The sequence below is a fragment of the Rhinolophus sinicus genome, linkage group LG03, assembly GCF_036562045.2.
Source record: "Rhinolophus sinicus isolate RSC01 linkage group LG03, ASM3656204v1, whole genome shotgun sequence".
In the NCBI taxonomy this organism is placed as follows: domain Eukaryota; kingdom Metazoa; phylum Chordata; class Mammalia; order Chiroptera; family Rhinolophidae; genus Rhinolophus; species Rhinolophus sinicus.
The window spans coordinates 50,216,882-50,242,574 of record NC_133753.1 but is presented as its reverse complement, the minus strand read 5'-3'; the positions used below and the strand labels follow the sequence as shown (position 1 = coordinate 50,242,574).

At 34.7% G+C, this 25,693-nt stretch overlaps 1 protein-coding gene across 2 annotated transcripts; it reads right to left on the bottom strand.

The window, feature by feature from the left end:
* Positions 1-175: 175 nt before the first annotated feature.
* On the bottom strand, positions 176-25,308 carry BNIP2 (BCL2 interacting protein 2). Of its 2 annotated transcripts, XM_019732217.2 has the most exons (11): positions 25,112-25,304; positions 17,044-17,150; positions 16,119-16,186; positions 15,506-15,682; positions 13,652-13,828; positions 10,674-10,776; positions 9,522-9,653; positions 8,319-8,405; positions 8,101-8,199; positions 7,327-7,362; positions 3,005-4,859 (listed from the first exon to the last, which is right to left on the bottom strand). In XM_019732217.2, the coding sequence occupies exons 2-11, from the start codon at positions 17,091-17,093 to the stop codon at positions 4,808-4,810; spliced, it is 981 nt and encodes a 326-aa protein (XP_019587776.2). In that variant the 5' UTR covers positions 17,094-17,150; positions 25,112-25,304; the 3' UTR covers positions 3,005-4,807. The 2 variants fall into 2 exon arrangements, with proteins under 2 accessions (XP_019587777.2, XP_019587776.2); XM_019732218.2 differs by lacking the exon at positions 7,327-7,362 and having other exon boundaries at positions 176-4,859; positions 25,112-25,308.
* Positions 25,309-25,693: the final 385 nt, after the last annotated feature.

Genomic DNA, 25,693 nt, shown 5'->3' with positions numbered 1-25,693 from the left:
TTAAAGTAGGGCGAACTCCTCACCCCCCTGAACAATAGGAAGCAGCACCCAGATTACAGAAAGAGAAGCAAGAGTAAAAGTCTGAAACTGTTTGAAAGGTTTACAAGATAACTCAGTGTAAAAATTTAGCATCACAATGGGAGACAGAAAAATGTGATAAAATGAGTCAAAAACAAACTTTCCAATTAATTTATTTAAATTCATTATTGTTGCAAAAATATGATGTGCAACAGATCAGGACACAAGTTACTGTATTCCTAACAAGTCAAAGGAAAATATTACATCACCTCAGTAAATCAAGACAACCCTAGTATTTTTCACATGGACATCAACATCTTATCTTGCACACAGTCATCAGAATTTAATTTCTCACACTGTAAAATGACAGCACTAGGCTAGGCAACATCATCTGAATAGTAAAATCATCATAGCACATTGTCTAAATGGCAACATGTGAACCGATGGTAAGGAAAAAAAAATTGAATTTTTGAAATATGTATCAAAGTGCGTTAGTATCTAACAAACTCTGAACTGTGTTCTATTTGAATGATGCCCCAAGGGCTGTGCAAGTCAGTGGCCAGGGACACCAATATTTACTAGCTAGGTTTATGTAAATAAACTGTTTAATGGGCACTTTAGAAAGTCCATATACAAAAAGTGCAGTGGAGTAGCTGATACTATTTTCCAAGTTCCTCCGTAGCCACACTGAATATGAAAACAAAAATTTCAAAATGCAAATGTTTTAACTTCTTGTAGAATGTTTTTAAAGATAGGATCATACAGCTATCTAAAGCAAACAGTTTAATATAATTCTTTGTTTGAAAGCATTAAACCCTTGATTTTTACCTGGTGTCTAATTTGTCATTAAGTGCTTTTTGTGAACTTTTCGTAGCATTTTTAAGAAGTTCTCAAAACATAAGAAATTAAGTAAATCTATCATATACCATTGCAACAAATAATTCTCTTCAAATTTTAGTGTCATTCCTTACTGTTCAACACATTACCTTATTTTCAATTATCATTTACAACTTTAAAGGAGAGTTACATTATGGGGCTCACCACTGATCTGACTCAAATTTATTCAGAACCTTGGAACGGGGAAGAAGGGAGTAAAAGGCTCCCTAGGTAATTCTTCTGTACTTTAGAACATCCCACTTCCCTAACCAGCTGATCTTCCCATGCAAATCTAAATTCTTGACTCTCTCCCAGCAACTCAAATTACACAATTCCTGTTCCCTATGACAAGGTAAATTCTAACAGAATAGTTGGTCTAACTTACAAATACATTAATTGCTCTACCCATCCCATCCTTTTGAGATTTGTGATCCATTTCTCAAAAATCTATATACGACGGGAAAAATGTAGGCATGAAAACGAAAAATGGAGTAGCAATCTCTATTTTCAGCCCATCTCCTACTCCCTTCTGATTGAGCAATGTTAGCAATTTTCCACATATAACGGGAAAAGGCAGCATAAAGCTGTAACCTTATATACAACTTTACCAATCTCATCAGCAAACTGGCCTGTTCTACCCGATATATCCTAATGCTAATTTATTAATTGACGAACTCTAAAAAGCCACTTCCTACATTAAATCACTTTCAAATTCCCTGAGCACACACATAAAAACAGCCAAACAGTAATGCTATATAGTCATTTACAAAAAAAAAAATCTCTATAAAAAATCAGATCCCTAACCTTTTTAAATTCTGGAGTTGCAACTGAAGAATTTCTAGCTACCGATATTTACTTGTCAATCAGCAAATTTCGGTATTCAGTGCAGTTACTAAAAAGTGATGTCCACATTGCAAGACGAAATTTACCAAGCATGAAATATGAAAAGTAACCTAGTCCTAAACTTTAATCTGAGCACTGTAAATGCTGACCCTCTCTGTTCAAACTTGCTTCTGTATGAAGGGACAAAGCAGAGGAAAATATGAATTCTCATTATAGGTATTACCAGCCTTTCCCCCCTTCACTCTATAGTTTCCTCTTCACATACTGTGTGTGTAGTCTGCAGATTTTCCTGCTGGATACAAGAAATGGTACCAATAACGGCCACATAAAGTACTTCCCTTAACAGGGACACATTCAGTGGCATCTTAGGTGACAGCTAACTCTTTACCCCTTTATAGTTTTCTTCCTTTTACTTCCTTGTTTGTTATCTTCCTTTTAAACTACCTGCTAGGCCCTACTTTGAATCATGCTTTTTTTTATTACACACCCTCCTGAGTTAAAGGGTATTAAGTTTAAACTGCAAGGTCAATATAGAATCTTTCCTTGGCGCTACTTAGGAATATGACCAAGCAAAACACAATCAAATTACTTTATATGAGAAACTTTTGACTAAAAAGAGGCACTCAGAGCCCACGTGTAACAACAAAAGTGAAAGATGCATCAAATTAAACCAGTTATGTCAGATCCATGACGCAAGCAAAAGATAAAATAGTTACATGTATTTTCATCTCAATCAGTAGTGAAAAATTAAAAATCAAATGACATGGGGAAAATGTTACATAGCTACAAATTACAAATAACAAATTTAATAAATGTCTTCCTTCTAACCTACTAATTATGATCTTAAATTCTATAATTATGAAACATTTATTATGAGGCAAGTCCCTAGACCAGATTCCATTAAGGTGTAGGCTAGAGCAGGTATCCTTTGAATCTAGTGATTCACAGCATATCCTTTCATTATATTCAAAGTGTTATCACTGTTCCATCTTAATGTCCTAATAAAATACAGGCTACTTCTACTTAAAAAAAAAAAAAAATTAGGAAAACGCACCACTTTTGTAACAAATCGTATCTGTAGTTAGGAACAATGCTTGTAAAAGGAAAAGTTAATAAACACAATAAAGTGTTGTTGAAACTGAAGAACTGGGTACTTGATGTGGAGGAAAACCACCTATTTAAAAAGCTCAGCCCATTTTAAGCGAGATGATGACTTACACATAAAAGACTACTTAAAGCGCTCTAAAAACATAGACTCTAATTACAATTAAATTCAATGATCCTTTATTCATGATCCTCATATGGTAAAGTCAGAAGGAATGCCTAAGTTATTGTTAGTTTGCTTTTTCAGTACAAAGTGTTTCTAACATTTCATCAAGCTATAATGGTTTTGACTTTATTCACTGTAATGACATCAGTACAGGATCTGTCTACAGCTTCAGGATGCAAGCTAAGTTAGAAGGTTGCTGAGAAACGTTTCATCCTGTGAATCCTCCAGCATCTCCCATAATTGGACTTAAGTTAGCATGCCAAATTTGACTGAGGATGACAAAAAAGCAAAATTCTCTTTTTCAGTTGAAACTTGACACTAAAAATGGCAATGGCAAAAGCCACATGTGTGTTCAATACTTGATGTGGAGGAAAATCAAGTTTGGAGAATAAATCTTCAAACCTTAGCTTTCATCCACTTCAATTTTGCTATTCTAGGACACTTTTTTTTGTAAATTACCTTCTAGGAAGGTCTAGAGTGTACCAAGTTTACCAAACACATGTAAGTTACACAAGCATATGACACAATATTAGATAAATCTGTTGTTTTAGGATGGTTTTATGGGTAAATTAAGTTCTGTTTGGGAGCATAAGTACAATTTATTTCAACGTAGAGTCAAGGTACTTACCAAATTAAACAAGGAGTTTATATGCTTATATCAAGTGTGTCATCCCAAACAGCATATAATGATGCTCTAAAACTTACAAAATAACTTAATTTACAGTACTGTCAACATGATTCAACAGGAAATGTGAAAACACACAATATTTGACTAGCTCAAACACCTAGGAAGTTCAAATAACTGATATGGAAGTATTTTGGTAAAGTGCCCACATTGAGAGCAGTTAAAACAGCAGCGCCTGGTTTCTACAGAAAACTAGTGACAGTGAATAACTCATCACATTCTCTGAATACTACACTGCACTCATACAAATTCAGGAGAGTGAAACCCTGGACACAGCTTATTTCACATTAGTGAATAAACCTAAGATTTTTATAAAGATCTGACTTTTGGCCAGAAGATAAAATGTCCCATATATACATATATATACAAACCCCAATTCTTAGACGCTTAAATTCTCTAGTTCTAAAAATGGCTTTTTGACTTGTCTTCCTTTACGTTTAAAAAGGAAAAAGTGTGCAATGCACTTGTATTTGTGCTTCTGAATTAAGGAACAATATAGGCTAAGTGATAAAAAAAACCTTAGGATGGTACTGACCTATTTAGATTATGTACATGGCCTTTGGATATTCATAACCAGTTTAACTGTCCCTCCCTCACCTTATGAGCCACTTTATTTTTTAAAGTTATCCAGGAAATGTAGTTAACCATTTACAAAACACAAAAATTCTAACATGCATTTTACAAAACCATGGTCTTATTTACCTGCATATTCTTCCACATGACAGGTACAGGTATACATTAAAAAATATTGCTCAAACCATAAAAATATATATTATCTCTTTCCTTTACCATTTAGGCATATAAATATTTTACTGAAGAAGACACATCATTCAATAAACAAATGCAAAAACCGCTTTTATATAAAGTGTGGTTCTTTGCTTTTAGCAATATAAAATATAAAATGATTATAATTAGCTAGTTAAGAGCTAAATTCATGAGATTTGCAAACCAATACAGCAGTGAACAGTCCCGTATACAAAAGTCCATTAAGAAAAAGTCAAGTCAATTTTGTAACAGGTTACATAAAAATCAGGGCCAATAAATGCATTATAAATGCAAAAAGAGCATTGCTTCACCAGCACATTCTTCAGTCGTGTTTGGACTAGATGCCAAACTTACTGTTCACTTTTTGGTTCATCCTGTTTTCCATTAAGCTCTTGATCAACTCTGTTTAATGAAAAAATTATAGATAATAAAACACCAGCAACTGAACAATTTTCTTTCCAAAAACAATGACTACTTTTAGCATAGAATATTATTCTGTTAAAAACAAAGCTTTGCAAAGAAGCAGACATTGTGATAAAAAGGTGACCAAACATTTCCCCAACCAGGAAAGATAATTTTTTAAGTCAAGAGGACACTGGCAAGAATACTGTGACTGTTGTTTCTTTAAAGATTATAAAAGTTACATACAAATGCACATAAACTTCTTGTTAAAAGTTTAAATTACAACAGATATATTGAAATGTTGAATTGTAGCACAGCTGGGGCAGGGATCTAAGCGATACGAGTGTGTCAGGAAAAACAAAAATGATTTTCTTAAGTGAAATATTAAAATGCCACTACAGTCATGAGCTGCATAACGACGTTTCAATGAATGATGGACTGCATATACTGCAACGGTCCGATAAGATTGTAGCGGAGCTGAAAATTCCCATTGCCTAGTGACGTTGTAATGTCATAGCGCCACACAATACAGTGCATCAGGTTCCTCGGCCTTCACGCTCACTCAGCACTCACTCACTGACACTCACTCAGAGCAACTTCCAGTCCTGCAGACTCCACCTCCCTAGACAGGTGGACCATTTTTCATCTTTTGTGCTGTGTTTTTACTGTACCTTTTCCATGTTTAGATAAACAAACATTTCCCATTGTGTTACAACTGCTTAACAGTATAGTTAGTATTCAGTACAATTACAGCACGTACAGGTTTACATGCTGTACAGCTATGTAGCCTAGTAGTAATAGGCTGTACCATGTAGTTTAGGTGTGTAGTAGGCTCTCCCATCTAGGTTTATAATGTGCACTCTAAGATGTTCGCACAATGAAGAAATTGCCTAATGACACATTTCTCAGAACAGAACCCTGTCGTTAGGCTACACATGACTGTACTTCAATATTCAGTTTTGTGTCCTCCTTATCACCACTACTCATCATAGCGATTTCTTCTTAAGTAAGCTCCCCTATTTGCAGCCTGTTAACATTTGGTTTTAAAAACATGCCCTTCTGTTTTTAAGACTCGAATGTTATTTTCAAACTGACAAGGATTTTTTTTTTAAGGCTAAAGAAATTTTGTACAAAAATTAAGAAGTACCTGAAAGATATATGTAATGATTCCATTTAAGGTTAAACAAAAGTAAAAAAAAGAAAATAATAATAAGATAAAATAGTAGTGGTAGGTTTTAAACAATACATTAAAAAAAGTTTATAGTTCCACTAAATTATTTAATTACTGAACTATTTAACAGGTAATTAAATAATAAGAACGTTGTAAAAAGGCACAATATAGCAGATTTCATCAATAAAGGCAATTCATTTTGAAATCCATGAAGAAGCTGGCTTCAAGATATTCTACAATTACAGATTATATTTTTAATTTTAGCCACTTGTTTGGCAAATGCACACCAATGCCTAGAAAGGAATGAGAAATTAGCAAGATCTAAAAATCACTGTCCATCTCTCTATTTTAAAGTGTTTTGTTAAACTGAAAAGTGTCCAAGAAATGTAAAGCTATGATTCTATCACCTAGTCAACTGAATTCTTGTTCATCAACTGAGCCAAAATATGTCCAAAGTTAAGAACGTTCCAGTTCCAGTTACAATTGGTTCCTCAGAATGGTCAAAATGATAACTACACATAAATTTTTCACTGTCTTAAGAAAGATGCATTAAACTGTGTTGCCAATTGTCAAGATTTTAAAAGTCCATTAACAAGTTAGAACCAAATCCTACACTTTTTAAAATTACTATATAAAATGTTAACTGTTTTATACCCTTGCCTTTCATCTTCTATGCCAAGGTATTAATAGATAATAGTTCATTATGCTCAAAGCAGAAGTATTCGAAATTAAATTTATGATGGAAAGCAGAGTTTTTAACTATTAAATGGTACATTGAACTTTTAGGAATTTTATCACATGTAGAATTTGACTGGTTAGCAGGCCATTTAAGCGTACAAGGAAATCAATGTTGGTTAGCCAAAGAACACGTGCATTGTAAATATAATCAACCCCAGGGAAATAAATATTTCTTTAAAAAGCGCACATATATTTCAAAAGGACAAGTTACAGATTTAAAAAATATAGTGAAACAGAGAGTCTTAAAAGTAATTAGTTTTTCAAATAGTATTCTTTGTAATTTCTCTGGTTTTACCATCAGTATTTATACCAAAAAGGAGGATGGGCTGTAGCCTTTAACTCCTCATTGGCATTATATATGGTGTTAAAACAGAGTGAATCCAAGCCAGATTCAGCACCAGGAATTTTGCATTCACTCTGTATTTAGATTCTGCAGTGTATTTATATTTACAAATGCGATTATCTTTGTCCACAAGCTAACCAACCAATAAAGTAGAGTTAGTCTGTGCAATGCAAATGGACTAGTCTAGATGCAACCCAGTCAAGGTGTGCATATACCTTTTTTGTTTCTTTTTTAACTTTTCTTCTTCATACCTTGGTAGGGAAGAGTTATTTCAGTAAATATACATGTTATGAAGAGGAACAAAAATTCAAAAAAAGGCATTAAAAATAAAATTATGTAAGTTTGCAGGCAAAACCAAAAATATTTAATACACTACAGTAGAAAGTCAAAACTGACTTAAGAAATCTGGCTTTGACACATTAAACAGACTAAAATCTCAGATTAAGAGAACAAAGAAACTTTTTTCTACTTCACAGCACTGTGATACGCAAGTATTTATGTTAACAGCCTTTACCAAGTCCTCTTAAGTTAGATGGAAGTAAGTGAATTTGATAAACAGAATAAATTCCAGCCACTGGAAAGTATTAGTTATGCTGATATAAATAAATATTTTATTTCTCTAGTAATATGATTATTCCATGTCATGATGAGCTTATTCAAATTAGGAGAGCAGCATATATAAGTTGGAGAATGTTCTTTAGTATTGACCAAATAGGATATCATTTCTTAGATTGTAACCAGTCTCTACAAATATAAATCACATGCAAAAATAATTTTTCCTACTACTTCAACTGATGTCCTTAAGAAAATGGTGACTTATGGGGAAGGTGTTGGAAAATGGCTTCTTCCCCTTTTTCTTTGTCATAAAAACAAAATAAGTTACAAAATACTTACATAAAATGAGAAAAAATGAGTACTGAAAAATATTTACCTCTTGTACATCAACATATAAAGATCCAACACAATTAAAGAAATAAAACAAAACATACTGTTTTATGCATTCTGGTATGCCAACATATTCCATGGGGACAAGTTCCGCTAGTTCTGCCAAATTAAAGACGTATCTAATTTTTTGGCTGAATTTTGAGCTATGGAAGAAAATAAAAATAATTACCTCAATATTTCTGACCAACAGAACTGACAAGAAATTCATACAAGGAGTTTGCAATTTTGCTTTTTTTTAAGTCAATGGCTTTCAGAAAATTACCTAATAAACGGTCTTGTAACAGCCAGAAGTGTTCTGATAAACCAAGAGGGATGTACGATGATTAGAGATTTTAGGTTTTTCCGTAACCTGGAGTTAAAAAAAAAAAAAAAAGACAATTTAAAAAGCTCTACAAATTCTAATGCTAGAAGTTAAGATATCAGTAAGCATGTAGGAAGTATATACATTAATTGAAAACTCCTCATCCAAAAGTTTAGATGTTATAGTCCTTCAAAGACAAGAAAATATACTCTTGAATTCTGATGGTCCCTCCTATTGCTATGAAATAAACTTTACTTCATTTGGCTGAATTTATGTAGAGCCTGTTGATAAATGTCTCCTAGCATACATCCACTTGTCTTCTGGACTCTGTCAACCAGTGGTAGAGGTCAATACCGAACACAGAAGTAAAGTGTTTTCATTTTTACAGGAGTAGGGAAAACTAGTACTAATTCCACCAAGAAAGGCACTGTACAGGCAGAAAGGTGGGAGTGAAGATCACCAAAGGGAATAGGCAAGAAAGAAGTCTAACACTTTTATTAAAAATTAGAGACATTATTCTAGACAACTGTTATATCACACATATTTCATACTTAAATAAGTGATCATTAAGGATTTCTTTTAAATCACAATAACTAGCCAACATCATAATTAGGTATAAAGAGAAACCTATTAATCAGTCTGAGTTGATTAAAGTAATTCGAATTAACTATGGTCAAATCAAACCAACTGGAGGATCCAAGTTCCTTTCATTAGCATGGATGACTAACTCCCAGGGAAATACTTCCAGGGCTCATTCCAAAGAAAGATGATGGCTAAACAAGCACTTTAACATAAAATACGCTAACACTGTCAATTAGGCAAAACTCAGAGTGTAATAAAATAGAAAATGTATTAAGTTCTCCATCTTTTCCCAAAATGTAAATTACAGGAAAATGTTCACTGTCATATAAATAAGGAGAAATAAAGAGGTATTATGTAAATCTGTTTTAAGGAATTAAAGTTATTCTTTACAAAACAGATCAAAATTGATTTCTTCCATAACACTAAAATACTCTCTCAAGAAAACAGAAACTTGCTATGAAATTAATGTAATTTAGGAAGTAGACACATGGCACCTGTAAGTGGCAACAGAAAATAAAATTTAATCTAATAAGGCCATTATAAAAATTCTTCAAACTAGCTTTCAACTGGTATTTACAGTACCTTCTATCAATTTGCTGGTAGCATTTCCTGAGCCATCCCAGACTGGGCATTTTTCTTCGAGTTGTTGCACCATTTAAATAAACTATCATGTAGTTTTCTGCTACTAACAGCTCCAAAGTGCCAATAACATACCTGTAAAAACAAACTAAAGACTTAGATATAGCTTTGCAGAATCAAACTAGATTATCCAAATTATTCAGTTCCCTTCCCTCCCCTTCAACAATAGCAAAAACAATTAAAAATTTAAATTGCATTAATTGGTATGATTGTTTAAAGAGTTGTTTTATTTATTTTTAAAATTAATTATATTTATTGAGATAAGAGTTCTTATCTTTGAGAAATACATATTGAAATGTTTATAGATGAAATGACATGATGTCTAACATTTGCTTCAAAATTATACAGTGGGGGCAGTACCGTGTTTCCCCCAAAGTAAGACCTAACTGGAAAATAAGCGCTAGCATGATTTTTCAGGATGCTCGTGATATAAAATAAGCCCTAATGCGTCTTTTGGAACAAAAATTAATAATATAAGACCTGGTATTATTTTAGGGGAAATACGGTAGGGCTTATTTTATATCACGAGCATCCTGAAATATCATGCTAGGGCTTATTTTCCAGGTGGGTCTTATTTTCAGGGAAGCATGATATAAATTGTGGGAATGAAGTGTAAATTGATAATTGCGGAAGTGGATGACTGGTACACAAACATTCAACATACTTCTCTCTACCTTTGTATATGTCTGAAATTTGCCACAACAAAGTTTTTAAAAAAACGCCACTAACTTGAGAAATAGAATGACTCTGTAGAAATAAAACAGAACTGATACAGCTTAGTTACATTTGGCTTCTTGGGGGTAAATGTAATTTAGTCATATAATTTTGAGATGAAAATCACTTCTTTATAATCAATGTGTCCTCATATGTAAAAGAAGCTGAAACAGATAATGTGAAATGCCTATTCCAGTTTGAAAATAACAGTTTTTTCTGTCTAGTTGGAAAACAAATAGTTTCATAATGCCAAATAATAAATACTTAAAGAACCAGAACTGGGATATTTATAATTTTTACCCAGCTAAAGTTCACTTCCTCAAATTGGACATCCCATTAACTCAGAATTACGTCCAAACATTTTTGTGAAGCTATACTTACTTAAACAGATTGTCCATCAGGTATCTATAGTTAGGTTGACCACTTTCAGGCATAAAACAGACAGCAAACACAACAATGGCATTTAATCCATCCCCATAATATCCTGAAAAAGAAACCAAAGATAAAATCACCAGCATAATTTGTGAAGATTTTTCAGAGGATATCTATATGGTTGATAGAATATAGTGGGTCTACTATCTTCCACACATTTCTGGATCAAAAAGTATTATTATTATTATTGGATCAAAAAGTATTATTATTATTCTTTTTTTCTCAGATCTTTAAATCCCCTCTTCTCAAAACAATCTAAAATTTTAAGAGGAAAGGGTGGGCATAAAAACTAGAAACTCAAACCAGCATAATCAGATAGCCAGACTTCTTTTACCAAGTAGACAAATACAGTGATATAATCCAAGCAGACACAACACAACAGTATCTGCAATAAAACATTCTTATGCAACTTATGGTTTAAGTGGGTGCTTTTTAAAAAATAGTTTTACATTCGACGATGTCTAGCATTTTATAGACTTTAGGGTATTAATACCTCAGAAAGGATCCCATCTCTGATATAACTATAAATGAAGAAAAACTGCTAAAATGTGCTATGTTTCAATTATAATCTCTAGATATTAAGCTGTATCCAGTAACAAATATTTTTGCTTTAACTTTCATTTCTGTTTACAAACATGCACTGAAAAGGTTTGAACATTTCAAAGGTTAGACTCTTCACTACCTTTCTTAATCCCTTATCACAATACATATTGATAATTCAATAGGATAAAATAGCCCTAATTATTTTCCCATAAGAATAAAGTATTATTTCTGAAAAATAATAATGTTTAAACCATGAGGTAAGTCTCACAACTTGCTTCCTATGAACTAGCTGAATTAATGCGTCTGTGGACTTCCTGATCCAGATTATCCTGGTTTTTCCCCCCCATCTGATTAAATTAGGCAGAATAATATAACTGCAAATATTCGAGTGATTTGCTTTCAGATGAATGAAGTCTATGGAAACAAGATGGGGAACACATTTGGTAAAGAGTAAATGAAATGGAAATGACTCTACGTGAAAACACCAATCTGCTTGACCTATGTGGCCCTGTCCTGCATTAGGATTTCAGGTAACGTGACATGCTCTACAGAGTGAGTTGTATTTTGACTACCACTAACATTCTGGCTCTATTTACATAGTGCCTAGGTAAACGTCTATATACAGCACAGCCAGACTGATAGAAGATATAACTATACTTCATAGCTTTACCTATTTGACTTGTAACAGTCTTAAGGGAAGAGACAGAGCCTTATGTTTTTGTATATCTCACAAATATGCAAAGTAGGTGCTCCATAAAAATGTGGAATGAACTAGTTTTCTACTTTGTGGTAAAGATGAATGATTTGTTCAGTATTTTAAAGTAAATTAAGAGTCATAGTTTAAAAAGCCAGGTTTTACTTATATCCACAAAGGACTACAAGAATACTCATGGCAGTCTTAATCATAATTGCTCAAACTGGAAACTAACATGTCCATCAAAAGAAGAATGGACACACAGACAATAGTTTAGTGGTTACCAGAGGGTAAGGGGGTGGGGGGTGGGAGATGAGGGTAAGGGGGATCAAATATATGGTGATGGAAGGAGAATTGACTCTGGGTGGTTAACACACAATGGGATTTATAGATGATGTGTTACAGAATTGTACACCTGAAATCTGTAATTTTACTAACAATTGTCACCCCAATAAATTTAAAAAATAAATTAAAAAAAAAAAGATGTTAAACCACTGTTTCAAGAGTATTATGATCTACAAGCATAATTAATACAAAGAAAACCTCACTTAGGCCAATCTTTGTAAAAAAAAAAAAAAAAGAAGAATGGACAAGCAAACTGTGGTTTACCAATGCAATAGAACAGCACTCAGCAATACAAAGGAATGAAGTACAGGTGCATGCAACAATATGGATGAATCTCAAAAACATTATGCTGCGCAAAAGAAGTAGGCCAAAGAGTGCATTATGATTCCAAGCACATGAAATTCTAGAACAGGCAAAACTAATCACGGGGCAGACTGGCATAGTGGTTACTAGAGAGGAGGTACTCCTTGGGAGGGAGTATTAGATAATTTTCTGGGACAATGACAATGTTCTCTATGTCTAGGGGTGTAGGACATATGGGTATATATGGCTATATGATAAAACTCACTCGATTGTACACTTAAGATTAGAGCATTTGTAAGTGAAATAGGTCAGACAAAAGACAAATACTGTATGATATCATATATGGAATCTAAAAAGAGAAATAGAAACAATAGTGGTTACTAGGGGTGGAGGGAAGGGGAGATATTGGTCAGTGAGTACAAATGTCCAGTTAAAAGATGAGTAAGTTCTGGGGATCTAATGTATAGCATGGTGACTATAGTTAATAATACTGTATTATGTACTTGTCAAGAGAGTAGATTTATAAATGTTCTTACCATAAAAAAATGATAATTATGTGACCTGACGCAAGTGTTAGCTAAGGCTCTGGTGGTGATCACTTTGCAATATGTAAGTGTATCATATCAATATGCTGTAATTTTAAACTTATAATGCAATCGTATATGTCAATTATATCTTAATAAAGCTAGAAAAAAATTTACAAATGCTACAAAAAAAATGACTAGAGTATGTCACTGTATATAAATTATAAATGGATAAAAAGGCAAGAGAGTAAAGTTCCAGTTTTGGGAGGGTTCTAGGGATGGTGTGGGAAAGAGAGAGTTTTCACTGTACTTATACCTTTTGAACTTACTACACACATGTATTAACGATTTTTAAATGTTGGTTTTATCCTTTTACTTCAAACCTGATATATTTTTAAAATGAAATGATAAATGTTTATTATGTTTTGAAATTGTGTAATATCAAGGGCGAGTTTCTTTAAGCATTTAGGTTTCTGATATTGCATTCAGAAATCTGAACACCCTTTGGTAACTCTTACCTCCATGGCTAATAACTTTTTTATAGGGTTCAATTGCCTTCATATCAACCCTGTGGTCCTGTTCTCCAATTCTGAACATACGCCAGCGTCGTCCATCTTCTTTTTCCTCTGCTGCTGTGTATTCAGTAATTGAACCTTTCCTAATAACTTCAGTAGTTTTGGGTTTTGGAAGATCATCTGTCAAAATAAAAGGTTTTTGAATCCCAAATTGTTATTTATACCATAAAAATCAAATTACATGTTAACCACTTTACTATCTAATTAGAATGTTCAGAGAATTTTTCATGATACCCTCTGTAGAATTTTAAGTATTTCTTCCATAATAGAGGAAGAGACTTGCTCTTGATACGAGGCGATTTTATGCTTTTAGAAATCCTGGTTCTTTAACTTTTTTGTATTGCCGAATTCAGAAAGCACCTAATTACAATGCAACGTATATCCACAAGTTCAGGAAAGGCAATTCATACAGCCATCAAAATCTTAGTACATTGGCCCTACAATGCCTTTCCAGACTATTACAACATTGTCTTTGACAGCTATCAACACTATAATTACTTAATAATCTGGGAACAAACTGTGTTCTGTTGTTGAGCACATAAATTATTCCCCAAACATTATACCAGATAGAAAGTGGTTAACTAGCCATTGGTTATTTCTCAGTTGATCAGTTTTATAAAGCAGAAATTTATCGATAATATTCTGAAGTATACATGCAAAAGTATATTTTAAATTGACATTAGCCAAAGCATAAGCACCAATGATTAGGTGTAATTTATATTTCAAAATTGCATTTTAGCTGATTGTTAATGATGTAATGATTTTCAAAATTTTAGTATCACAGGCCTTACCAAAAGATGGGGGGAGGGGGAACCTACTGCATGTTAGTTGTTTGTTTCCAAGATAAAGCTGTTAACGGAAAATATCCTTCCAGGAAATGACTACAGCAGCATTAAAGAAAGAAGAGACAAAACACATAGGCAGAAAACTATTTCAGTATTTTTATAAAATATTGCTTATTACTGGACTGCTTATTGAACCAGTAAAACAGGTAAGAAAAAGGAACAAAAGATACAGCAAGCATATCAAGGATCTTACTTTTTGCTGCAGGTAAGATACTTAGTGCTAAACACTGCTTTGAAGTCAAAATCATTTTCAACATGGAATATATATATACACATAAATTAACAACTATACAAAGATATTGTGGACAACAATTATCTAATTATAGAAAGCACGCAAAGCAAAACACATAACAATTCCCTTGAATGCCAAGTAACAAATGATAAGGAATATAAGGTTTGGGGACTAAGAGTATACTTTAATTCAAGGTGGTTCTTTACAAAGTACAGCCCCATCAGGTAAACCCCTTTTAAAAAATCACCCTCAAAAACCTCCCTTCAGAACAACCTCTCTGCAAACCCTTAACTACTTTTAGCACATTCCCTAAATTATGTCCCTTCAAAGCTTTTTTCTTAGCTGATCAACTGAATATAAGAATATGCCATAATTATCAAGCAGTATTTTGGGAGCAACCTTGAAAAAACATAACTTTACAGCATTGGGCAATTAAGAAAAAAAATAAAAAAATAAAGCCACTTGTGTAATCTACTATAAACAGTTTGAAATCCATGAGACTATTCGGTGTTAGCAGAATTTCATGTCACAGTAAAAAGTGCACCAACTTTACAAAGAATAACATCATATTTCAACAAAATCCTTTAATCATTGATTTTAGTTGGTTTCATGATCAAGTTTTAAGTTTTCCCAATTATCCTAATATAAGAATGTTATAAAAACATGTGTATATAAAGACATTCATTAATAAAATGTCAAATAAAAGAATGAAACAATTACCTTCCCACTCAAATTCGTTACTATTCTCTGATGGTGTGTCTAAGCCATCTAAGTCAATCTCCCCACTTTCGTCCAAATCATCTGACAACACAGAGCCATCGCTAGGATCCAGGGTCAGGCTAATGTCTGGAGCCATTAGTTTCTTTCTTACTTTATTTCCATTAACTTCTAGTGAGTCTGGAATGGGTAAACAAAGTGAAAGATATATTAGAAGGAATGCTTAAATGTCCACTTCATCCTTAGGAAAAAATAACATTAATTAAACACAATTCCAAAGCACTAATTTACAACTATGGATTTTGATCACTATGTCATGGCAAGATGATATATCCTAACAATAGAGGCAGACCTCATAGTCACCTCTTAACAGTAAAAATGATCTCCTCTCTTTTAGCGTAGACATTTTCAAAAAACAAGGATATGTATTTGGAAAGATAAATTTCCAAAAATTTCCAAAGCATTCCAAACATGCTTTCCTCAACACTGAACTTATTATCCTTTGGCTCCCTATAATGGAACAAACACTGACTATATTTTTGACAAAGAAGTGTGTTAAAAAATAGCACAATTAAAGTCTATCATTTTCCTGAAACTGAAAGCGTCACATTCTTACCAGGCTGGCTCTCTGGTCCAGTTACAGCTAATATATCTGCTTCAATGCTGTCATCTTCTGGTAAAGGTCTAGAAGACACAGACATACTTTTTAACTAAGAAACTAAAAAGAAAAATTTATTTTGAAGTTCAAAGCTCTATTAAAAATAGCTCATAGAAACAATTATACGGAAAACTGAATAAAGCAGTGTTTCTTAAGCTTTAGTACTTTACAAACCACTTTTAAAGAAAGTTTTCAGAGTGTCTTATATATTTATATAAGTAACACATAAAAGTAGATATAAATTCTTATGTCACTGCCCTTAAATATAACTCTATAAAACAAAAAATTATAAACCTACAAAACAAGTATTCAAATGCATGAATTTAATGTAATATATGATACAATGTACGATAAAGCTAAATTGTTACTCACAATGGTAATATGGTAAGGATGGCTACAATTCTTTTGAGTTCAACATTTCTATATTACTATTACCATCATGTATTACTGCAGTGACTCAGTACTCCCACCAGCTGTTCATATTCCAACTACAAAGAGACTTTACTGTGCACTGGATGATTTTCTGATCATGATGGGATGGAAGCATCATTTAAATATAAGGTCTGCAAACCATCATGCTGTATGCCTTAAACTTAGTGATACATGCCAATTATTTCTCAATAAAATTGGAAAGGAAAACAACAACATGGTCTGCCTTTGCTCTTTTCTATTAACTCACCTGGTGCCAGTACAACTTCAAATACAAATGAAAATGTGTCAAGGTAGCTAGCTAGATGATCTAGGAAATCCTTGCTTATTTATTTAATATGCTTTTTCTTAAAAGCAGAAAATTAAGCCCAATATTCATTTAATAGGTGACATTGCAATAAAGAAATACTGAAGTTTTGTTCTAAATCTGTTTTCATTTCAAAGTACTGCTCACATTGGAAAATCTTCATCTTGCCATTCTTCTTTAAGTTCCACACCTTCCATCCTCAGCTTGGACTCAATGTCAACTCCCAACTCCTGATAATCCAGAGAGCCAATGTCCTGTGAAAAGGAAAAAAAAGTTTTTTTAAAAATGATTTTTATTAAAATATAGCTAACATACAATATTAGTCAGGTGTACACCAGTTATTCAACATTTATATAATTTAACATTTATACAATTAGAAGCAATCACCATGGTAATTCCAGCAACCACCTGACACCGTATCACACTACCACAATATTTTTGAATATATTCCTATGCTGTACATTACATTCTCGTCACTTATTTGTTTTATACCTGGAAATTTAAACCTCTTATTCCCCTTCACCTTCCTCCCCCCTTTAAAATTTTTCATTTACAGCTGACATTCAGTAATATTTCATATTAATTTCAGGTGTATAACATAGCATGGTGGTTAGACATTTACATATATAATTTAAGAAGAGATCCCCCTGACTAGTCTAGTACCCACCTAGCACTATACACAGTCATTACCATATCATTGACTATATTTCTTATGCTTCATTTTACATTCCCATGACTATTTTGTAACTACTAATTTGGGCTTCTTAATCTCTGTCTTGTTCACCCTACCTCCCACCCCCCGTTCATCTATCACCCTGATAAATCTAGTACCCATCTGACACCATACAGTTATTGCAATATTGACTACAGTCCTTATGCTGTACCCTACATCCCCAATGGCTGTTTAACAACCAACATGTACTTCTTAATACCTTCCCTTTTCGCTCACCCCATCTGGCAACCATCAAAATGGCAACCATCAAAATGTTCTTTGTATCTACAAGTTTGTTTCTGATTTGTTTATTTTGTTCTCTCGATTCCACATGTAAGTGAAATCACATTGCATCTGCCTTTCTCTGATACATTCCACTCAGCACAATACCCTCCATGCCACCGCAGATGGCAAGAACCCATTCTCTTGCATAGCAGAGGAAAAATTTACAACTTATTTTCCACTTTTACTTTTTATCTATAATCTTACACCTCCATCTTATCACCCACTGAGCTAAAGCTCAATCATCTGGTCATGAATTCAATTATACTGAGTCACAATTACCACTTAAAACAAAAGTTAGAGAAGAAAACAGTATATATATATATATATATATATATATATATATATTCATATTTGTTTTTAGTTACATCTATGCATGTGTGCCCCAGGTTGTGATTTAAAATTTACTAGGTATTGTGAATTATGTAAAAACAATTGGGGGGGGAGGCGGAAGGAATAAATATGTTCTCTATTCTAGATCCATAATTAAATTTTCTGTCCTGGATTGAGGTTATTTCTAGAAATTGAACACTAGTAAACAGCATGTGTACTTAGGATTCAGCAGAGCCAGTGGTACAGTCATTTATATTTCCTTTTCTATGGTTTCAATACCGCAATTCCTGAGCCATTTAAAAAAGGCATTCAGCAACTGTCCAGTAAATGAATTAGGCTACATTTTCATTTGCTTCATATCTATACCATGTTTTTCTCATGTAGTTCAGCATAAGTTTTCAGATAGTGAACTTAGTGAATATTTTTGTTCATCCAACTACATGTTTTAACTTAAGCCATAAATTTTAGTTTTTCCAAGGAAGGATGTGGGTGACAACATCCGTTCCTTTTACCAACTGAGGAACCTAGAAATTTGTTTGGTTGATGGGATAAGAATTAGAGGTTTAAATACATTATTTAAAAAGTCATGAAGATCAACTGGTTAACAGTGCAACAAAAATTGTGACAACTTTAGGGAGCAAGAGGTATAAATGAATATTTAATTCACTTACATTACAGTAAATCAATAGGTGTCTAAAGTTATTTATTAAAAAAGCAGTAAAACATAAAGTATTTCTTAAGAGACAGAAAGATATTACTAGAAGATATTACTAGAAGTATTAAAAACAATGTTAAAAGTAGATGACAGCAATGGACGAAGAAAGGGTGGGATGGAGAGAATGATTGCTTCTTTTCATAGTAAATCCTTCTAAACTATTGGACTTTTAAAACCATGTATGAATAACTTTTAAAAATACTTATCAAATAAAACAAATGGTGCAAGCCATTCACATTTACTTCCCCTTAGTCTTCTAAAACACGTGGTCACGTTTTATGGTTGCCTTATCTGCTGTATCACGACAATACTCAAAAGATGCACAAAGTTGTGTAGAAAAACCATTATGCTCTAGAAAAACAAAATTACATTGGAAATTTTCTAAAGTGTTAGATTTCACATGATGAACTATATTCCTATCGCTGCCAAAATTGGGAGGCTCTCTTTCCAGTTTGAATTCTTACATATGCTCAAGCAGAGGTTTCAAACATTATCAAAAGGTTTAAATTTTTGAGGACCCAACTGCTAACGTAGAAAAATGACAAATGCTGTCTTTTCCTCACCAACATATTTGCTTTGAAAAGTCAGTTAATTTATATATAGGAGTAAGGCATTTTTAATTCTCTGGGAAAACAGTGAGCTAAGTAATTTTGAGGAATTAATAAAAACACACTTAAAATACAATAATTTTGACCTATTTTGTATTTTCTGTTTCTAATACATAGTCTGTACTTTAAAGCAATTAACATACACCTTCAATGATCACTCCATAGGTTGTTCTCTGACAGCAACTCTTCCTCTGTGCAGAGGAAAATAAACAAAAAAGGGATACCTACGTTAGTAAAATACCTCTTCTATCCAAAATATACAAGGAACTCATGCAACTCAACAACAAAAAAACAAACAACCCAATTGAAAAATGGGTAGAGGACCTGAAGAGACATTGCTCCAATGAGGACACACAAATGGCAAATAGACATATGAAAAAATGCTCAACATCACTAATCATCAGAGAAATGTAAATAAAAACCACAATGAGATATCACCTCACCCCAGTCAGAATGGCTATCATCAACAAGACAAATAGTAACAAGTGTTGGAGAGGCTGTGGAGAAAAAGGAACCCTCATACACTGTTGGTGGGAATGCAGACTGGTGCAGCCGCTATGGAAGGCAGTGTGGAGGTTCCTCAAAAAATTACGAATAGAATTACCATATAACCCAGCAATCCCTCTCCTGGGTATCTACCCCAAAAATCTGAAAACATTTATCCATAAAGACAAGTGTGCTCCAATGTTCACTGCAGCTTTATTTACGGTGGCCAAGACATAGAAACAACCAAAATGTCCTTCGATAGATGAATGGATAAAGAAGTTGTGGTATATATACACAATGGAATATTATTCGGTGGTAAGAAAAGATGAAATAGGACCATTTGTGACAACATGGATGGATCTTGAGATTATAATGCTAAGTGAAATGTCAGAAAAAGCAGAAAACCATGTGATTTCACTGATATGTGGTATATAAAACAAAAACAACAAAAGAACAAGACAAACAAATGAGAAACAAAAACTCATAGACACAGACAATAGTTCAGTGGTTACCAGAGGGTAACAGGGGAGGGGGGTGGTAGATGAGGGTAAAGGGGATCAAATATATGGTGATGGAAGGAGAACTGACTCTAGGTAGTGAACACACAATGTGAGATATAGATGATGTAATACAGAATTGTATACCTGAAATCTATGTAACTTTACTAACAATTGTCACTCCAATAAACTTTAATTCAAAAAATAAACCTCTTCTATTTATAATACCAAATTAAATAAAACAAAACAACAAAACAAAATTATGGCCAAAAAAGCCCAAATTCTTAATACTTACTACTCTGGAGCTATGGTCAGGTGAGATGGAAGCATTCTATTACTAAAGGTTGAAAACTGATACCCTTAATCTCTTCCAAATTTTAACTCACTATACTTCTCAATGTTTCCTGAAGTCTTTGAAACTCACTCTAAAGTGAATGTATTTCCCTAAATTCAATAATCAGAAAGGCTTTCCATTATTTTGTCCCACCTTTTTACTGGGGGTTGGGAAAATATCAGGATGTTCTGGGTATCTTTTTCAAATATCCCACCAATGCAGAAAAATATTTACTATTTCAAAAATAAGTCACTGAAAGTTGCTACCACTACATTCCCAAAACCAAGCACACAGTACCTGGAACATAACAGGCCTGTAAATATTAAATGAATAAATATGTAATTATAAGGTATGACACTAGACAGCAAGCCTTTCTTTTGCTCAATTTCTTAGGCTTATTTTTGTTATTAAACTATGTAAAGAGGCTTCCTGTTATGTTTTACCCCTCACAGAGTGTACTGAAAATATCTGGGGCAACCTACACACATGCAGTATCAATTTATGTTGGTACAAGTATTCCTTGTTTGCAAGAGAAAATATGTATCTTGTGAAATTCTAGAAGACAAACCATGTCTTTTAGCTGCTTTACCACCTGAACAAGTCCATCACTAGAAAACAGCCCCTCTAAACACAGATAGCTCAAGTACTTCATTCAGCTCTCTCAGCCGATTCATTCAATTTTTATTTTAGTATCATACTGACATGTGATGTTAATACCCCACAGCATATAAACATGGATATTTAGTTTGGGGATAAATAAATAAGCTAGTTAAATGGAACCTAGGAGGAGAGATAAAGAGACTCACTTTTGACCATTTCGTCATGAACTTTAGGGGGGAAAGTACACTGGGTAAATAAAAACAGTTCAAATAATTGAGAGAGTACTGTTCTTGGAAACACTTTATCCTCAGCAACTGTTAGAACAGGAAACAAACAAGAAAGGAGCAATATAAGCACAACTATTTTGAAGGAAATCAGGATACTGCTGACACAAGTTAACTGTGGCTGTTTCCCATTTTTTTGTTCAGACTTTGGAAATTAGAATGCGGAAATAACACTTTGCAATGCTATTTTGTTAAAATAACCTAATGCAACAGGAATAACCTGATTTCTCAATAGACTTGTGGCAGTTGTGGCCCGTCATTACTGATGTCAGGTATAAGTGGAGGTCACAGATAAAAATTCAGAACAGCCACTCACCTTAGTGAGGTTAAAAATCAAGGAGATAATGGATTTCCTCCTGACACACCTTCAGAAGGGAGGTGCAGTGGTAAATTCAACCAAGGGGTTTTCCCCATGCAGCTTAGCAATATAAGCAAAAATTAAACATTAAGATCATATTTAGAAATGTCTGAATTATAATTTCACATGGTACTTTTACTATGTAGTTTAACACTATTGTTGGAATAAGTGCTAGTAACCACATCTATGCTGAAATCAATTACAACTGGCAGAAGGAAATGCCCAGGCAAAGCTTTCACTGCCCTATTTAAGTGAAAGGGACTTATCCTAAATATTTATGTTCACTTTTTCCTATGAGACTGGCAACACGGATAGCACCACAGGAAAATAATTTAGGCCATCCTATGTATTTATGAAGATCACCAAAACACCCCTGGAAAAATCCTATATGCTTTCTTGAGCGCAAGGTTACGTAGGTTTCTAAGAATGAAATGACACAATGTAACCTTACAGTAGCCACCTATTAGAGTGGCTATTATCAAAAGGACAAGAAATAACAAATGCTAGTGAGGATGTGGAGAAAAAGGAACCTTCGTGCACTGGTGGTGGGAATGGAAATTGGTGCAGCCACTACGGAAAAGTTTCGAAGTTCCTTAAAAATTAAAAATAGAACTACCATATGATCCCCGTAATTCCACTTCTGGGTCTTTATCCAAAGGAAATGAAATCACTATTTCGAAAAGATACACGCACCCCAGTTTATTGCAGCATTATTTACAACAGCCAAGATATGGAAGCCACCTAATAGTCCATCAGTGAATGAATGGTTAAAGAAAATGTGGTGTGTGTACACACACACACACACACACACACACACACACACACAAGTGAAGTCAGACAAAGACAAATACTCTATGATCTCACTTATATATGGAATCTACTAAAAAACCACAAAACTGAGCTCATAGATACAGAGTACATATTGGTGGATGATAGAGGTGGGGGGCATACTGAGTGAAGGCGGTGAAAAGGTAGCAATTTCCAGTTATTCTAAGTCCTGGAGATGTAATGTACAGCATGGTGACTATAGTTAATAATATTGTATTACATATTTGAACATTGCTAAGCTACAGCGTTGCTAAGATACAGATCTTAAAAGTTTTCATCACAAGAAAAAAATTTTTTGTAACTCTGTGTGGTGATGTCATTTCATATTTCATAATATATACAAATACCGAATCATGTTGTACAGCTGAAACTAATAAAATGCTGCATGTCAATTATACCTCAATTTAAAAAATGAAATGAGATACTCTATCAGAAATGTTCAGACAAAATTCAAGAAAAATTGCAATGGTGCTGACTTTTCTCAAAATTGTGAAAATAAAGCAAAGTATAATTATGCCACCTATAAAAGGTACATTTATTAACAGTAAGAAGAACATACTGGAGATGCTCTGAGACCTTTAAAATGATTGAAGTCTAATAACTGATCTCTGACACTTTGTTGCAGAGTTACAAATATTACAATTTTGTAATATCGTCATATTATACTAGTATTCTGCTTTACATAAGCTTAACAAAATATCTTTTGATCCACTGTCAACCACGGTTAGTTTATTAGATCTGGCTAAATATGCTACTTTTCTTAAACGCCTTCCTTCTCACTTCTTTTTACCAGCATTACTTCAGATGAAATGAAGAGAACTGCTTTCCCAAAGAATGCTTTTCATGTTTACTAACCATTTGTACATTTGTCATCTCCTATGTACCAACCAATAATTTGATGAAGTATAAAACACTGGTGTTATTATCCTCATTTTATCTTATATATGAGGCAAATGACACTACATCCTGGTTCCCAGACCTAGACTGTTTGTGACACAGCACAGTATCTCCAGTTCACTGGCAACCTTATACGGAATAAGCCTGTAATGCCAGATTTGGTTACACTTAGCTTCAAAGCTGTAATGCCTACAGGTGATCTAGTTCAAGTTCTATGTTTGCAGAAGCGGACCTGTCATACTTCCTGTCTAAGCCCAACAATATTAGGCTGCAACAGAGATTATGAAGACCAAGAATAGTTTAGAGAAAATGTAAAATGACAACTAAGGAGAAGATGTGTAAGATCATCAAGAAAACAGTCTGTAAGGTAACTAAATTGGGTAACTTCAGTTACAATTTTGAAGAATCGTACTCATTTACAAAATGCAGAATTATGAAGAACACGTTTAATTTAAAAAAAAATTTTTATAAAATTAAGCATTAGGAGAAATAGAGATCCTAATCAAAAAAGATGAGGATGAAAAACCACTAAAATGCACCCACACTTCAACTACCTACATGGAAGGCGCCAAGACTACCTAGAAGAACATGACAAAAGCTGTGCCCTCAAAGAACTCCCGGGACAGACAGACAAGGAAAGTTTCAAAGCAACGTAATAGACTCAAATAAAGTTTTCATTTAACATGAGCTGGGCTAATAGCTCTCCAGTGGCATCAGATGCATCCAGGAAACCCAAATCACTTTTGCCCGTTATTTAGGCAAAAGGTAGTGCCTGAATCAACGCAGGAACCCGGCTTTTTCGCGTAAGAGATCTATAAAAGCCCTGATTACAAAAGCCGTTTCCGTGCTTTATTCTCCGAGGGTACGAGGCACATCAGAAGTCCAACCTCCTTTGTTCTACACCAAGACCGACGCTGGTCATAACAGGGGACCAACGTGGCCCAGTCACCGCACCCAGACCGGGGTGTGTGCGGGGGGGCCGAGAAGCGGGCAGGTTCCATTCCAAGGACAACCACCACAAACGGAAAAGGGGGTGGATGGGCGGGGGGAGGGGGGACAAGGATGGTAAATGCAAACAGGAGCCGAGCCAAGGGCGGGGGCCTAAGCAGGGCGGGGATCGGGAAGCGTCTCCCGGGCAGGTTCTATGGCGCCCCCTACAAAGGCTAATCCTCTGGGCTTCCTTTCTCCCGCCGACCGGGGACACGAGACCCTCAGACGCCAGCCCCCAGGCCTGTTCCCCGCCCAGACACGCTGTACCCAGTTTTCCCGAGCTGCACTCACCCCGGAGGAAGCCTTGGCCCCCTCGTCTTCTTCGCCCCTCCAGGCCTGCGACGTGGGGCTGCCGGCCAGGTCGCAGAAAGTAGTAGCGCCGAGCGGAGCCCGCTCCCCTCGGACGGCAATGGAGACCCGGGCCCGGTATCCCGATCACAGCGGCAACGGTAGCGGCAGCGGAGCAGCTGACCCGGATGCAGACAGCTGCTCGGGAGGAAGTGACTGCATCCCCACCTCCTACAGGCGCCCAGCCGGCGGGTGCGGGGGCGTGGCGTCTTCCCGAAGCCGAACAGTCCCCGTACCCCCTCGGCCGTCGCAGACTGCCGCCTGCGCATGCGCCCGTGCGGCCGCCCGAAATTCCCGCTTGACTGGCGGGAGCAGTTGACGCCTTCTTGGCGGCGCCTCTGACGCTGCAGGCGCTTCCTTGATCTGCGCTGGGACGCGGACTAGCGTCTCAAAGAGCCATTTTAATGTCATTTATGTTGGCTTTATTGATTGCTGCACTAATTGTATATTATAAAATGGATAAAACGAAGGGAGGAAAAATAGCTGAGGTCTCATTTTGGGGAACTAGACCTCAGAAGAATCCAG

Bases quoted from the DNA above. Each gene is read 5' to 3' on its own strand.
- BNIP2 (XM_019732217.2), bottom strand. From the start codon at position 17,093: ATGGAAGGTGTGGAACTTAAAGAAGAATGGCAAGATGAAGATTTTCCA. The intron at 16,187-17,043 runs GTGAGCAGTACT...TGTGTCTTCTAG, and splicing joins CAAGATGAAGATTTTCCAAT to ACCTTTACCAGAAGATGACA. The intron at 7,363-8,100 runs GTATGTTTTGTT...TTCCCTACCAAG, and splicing joins ATACCAGAATGCATAAAACA to GTATGAAGAAGAAAAGTTAA.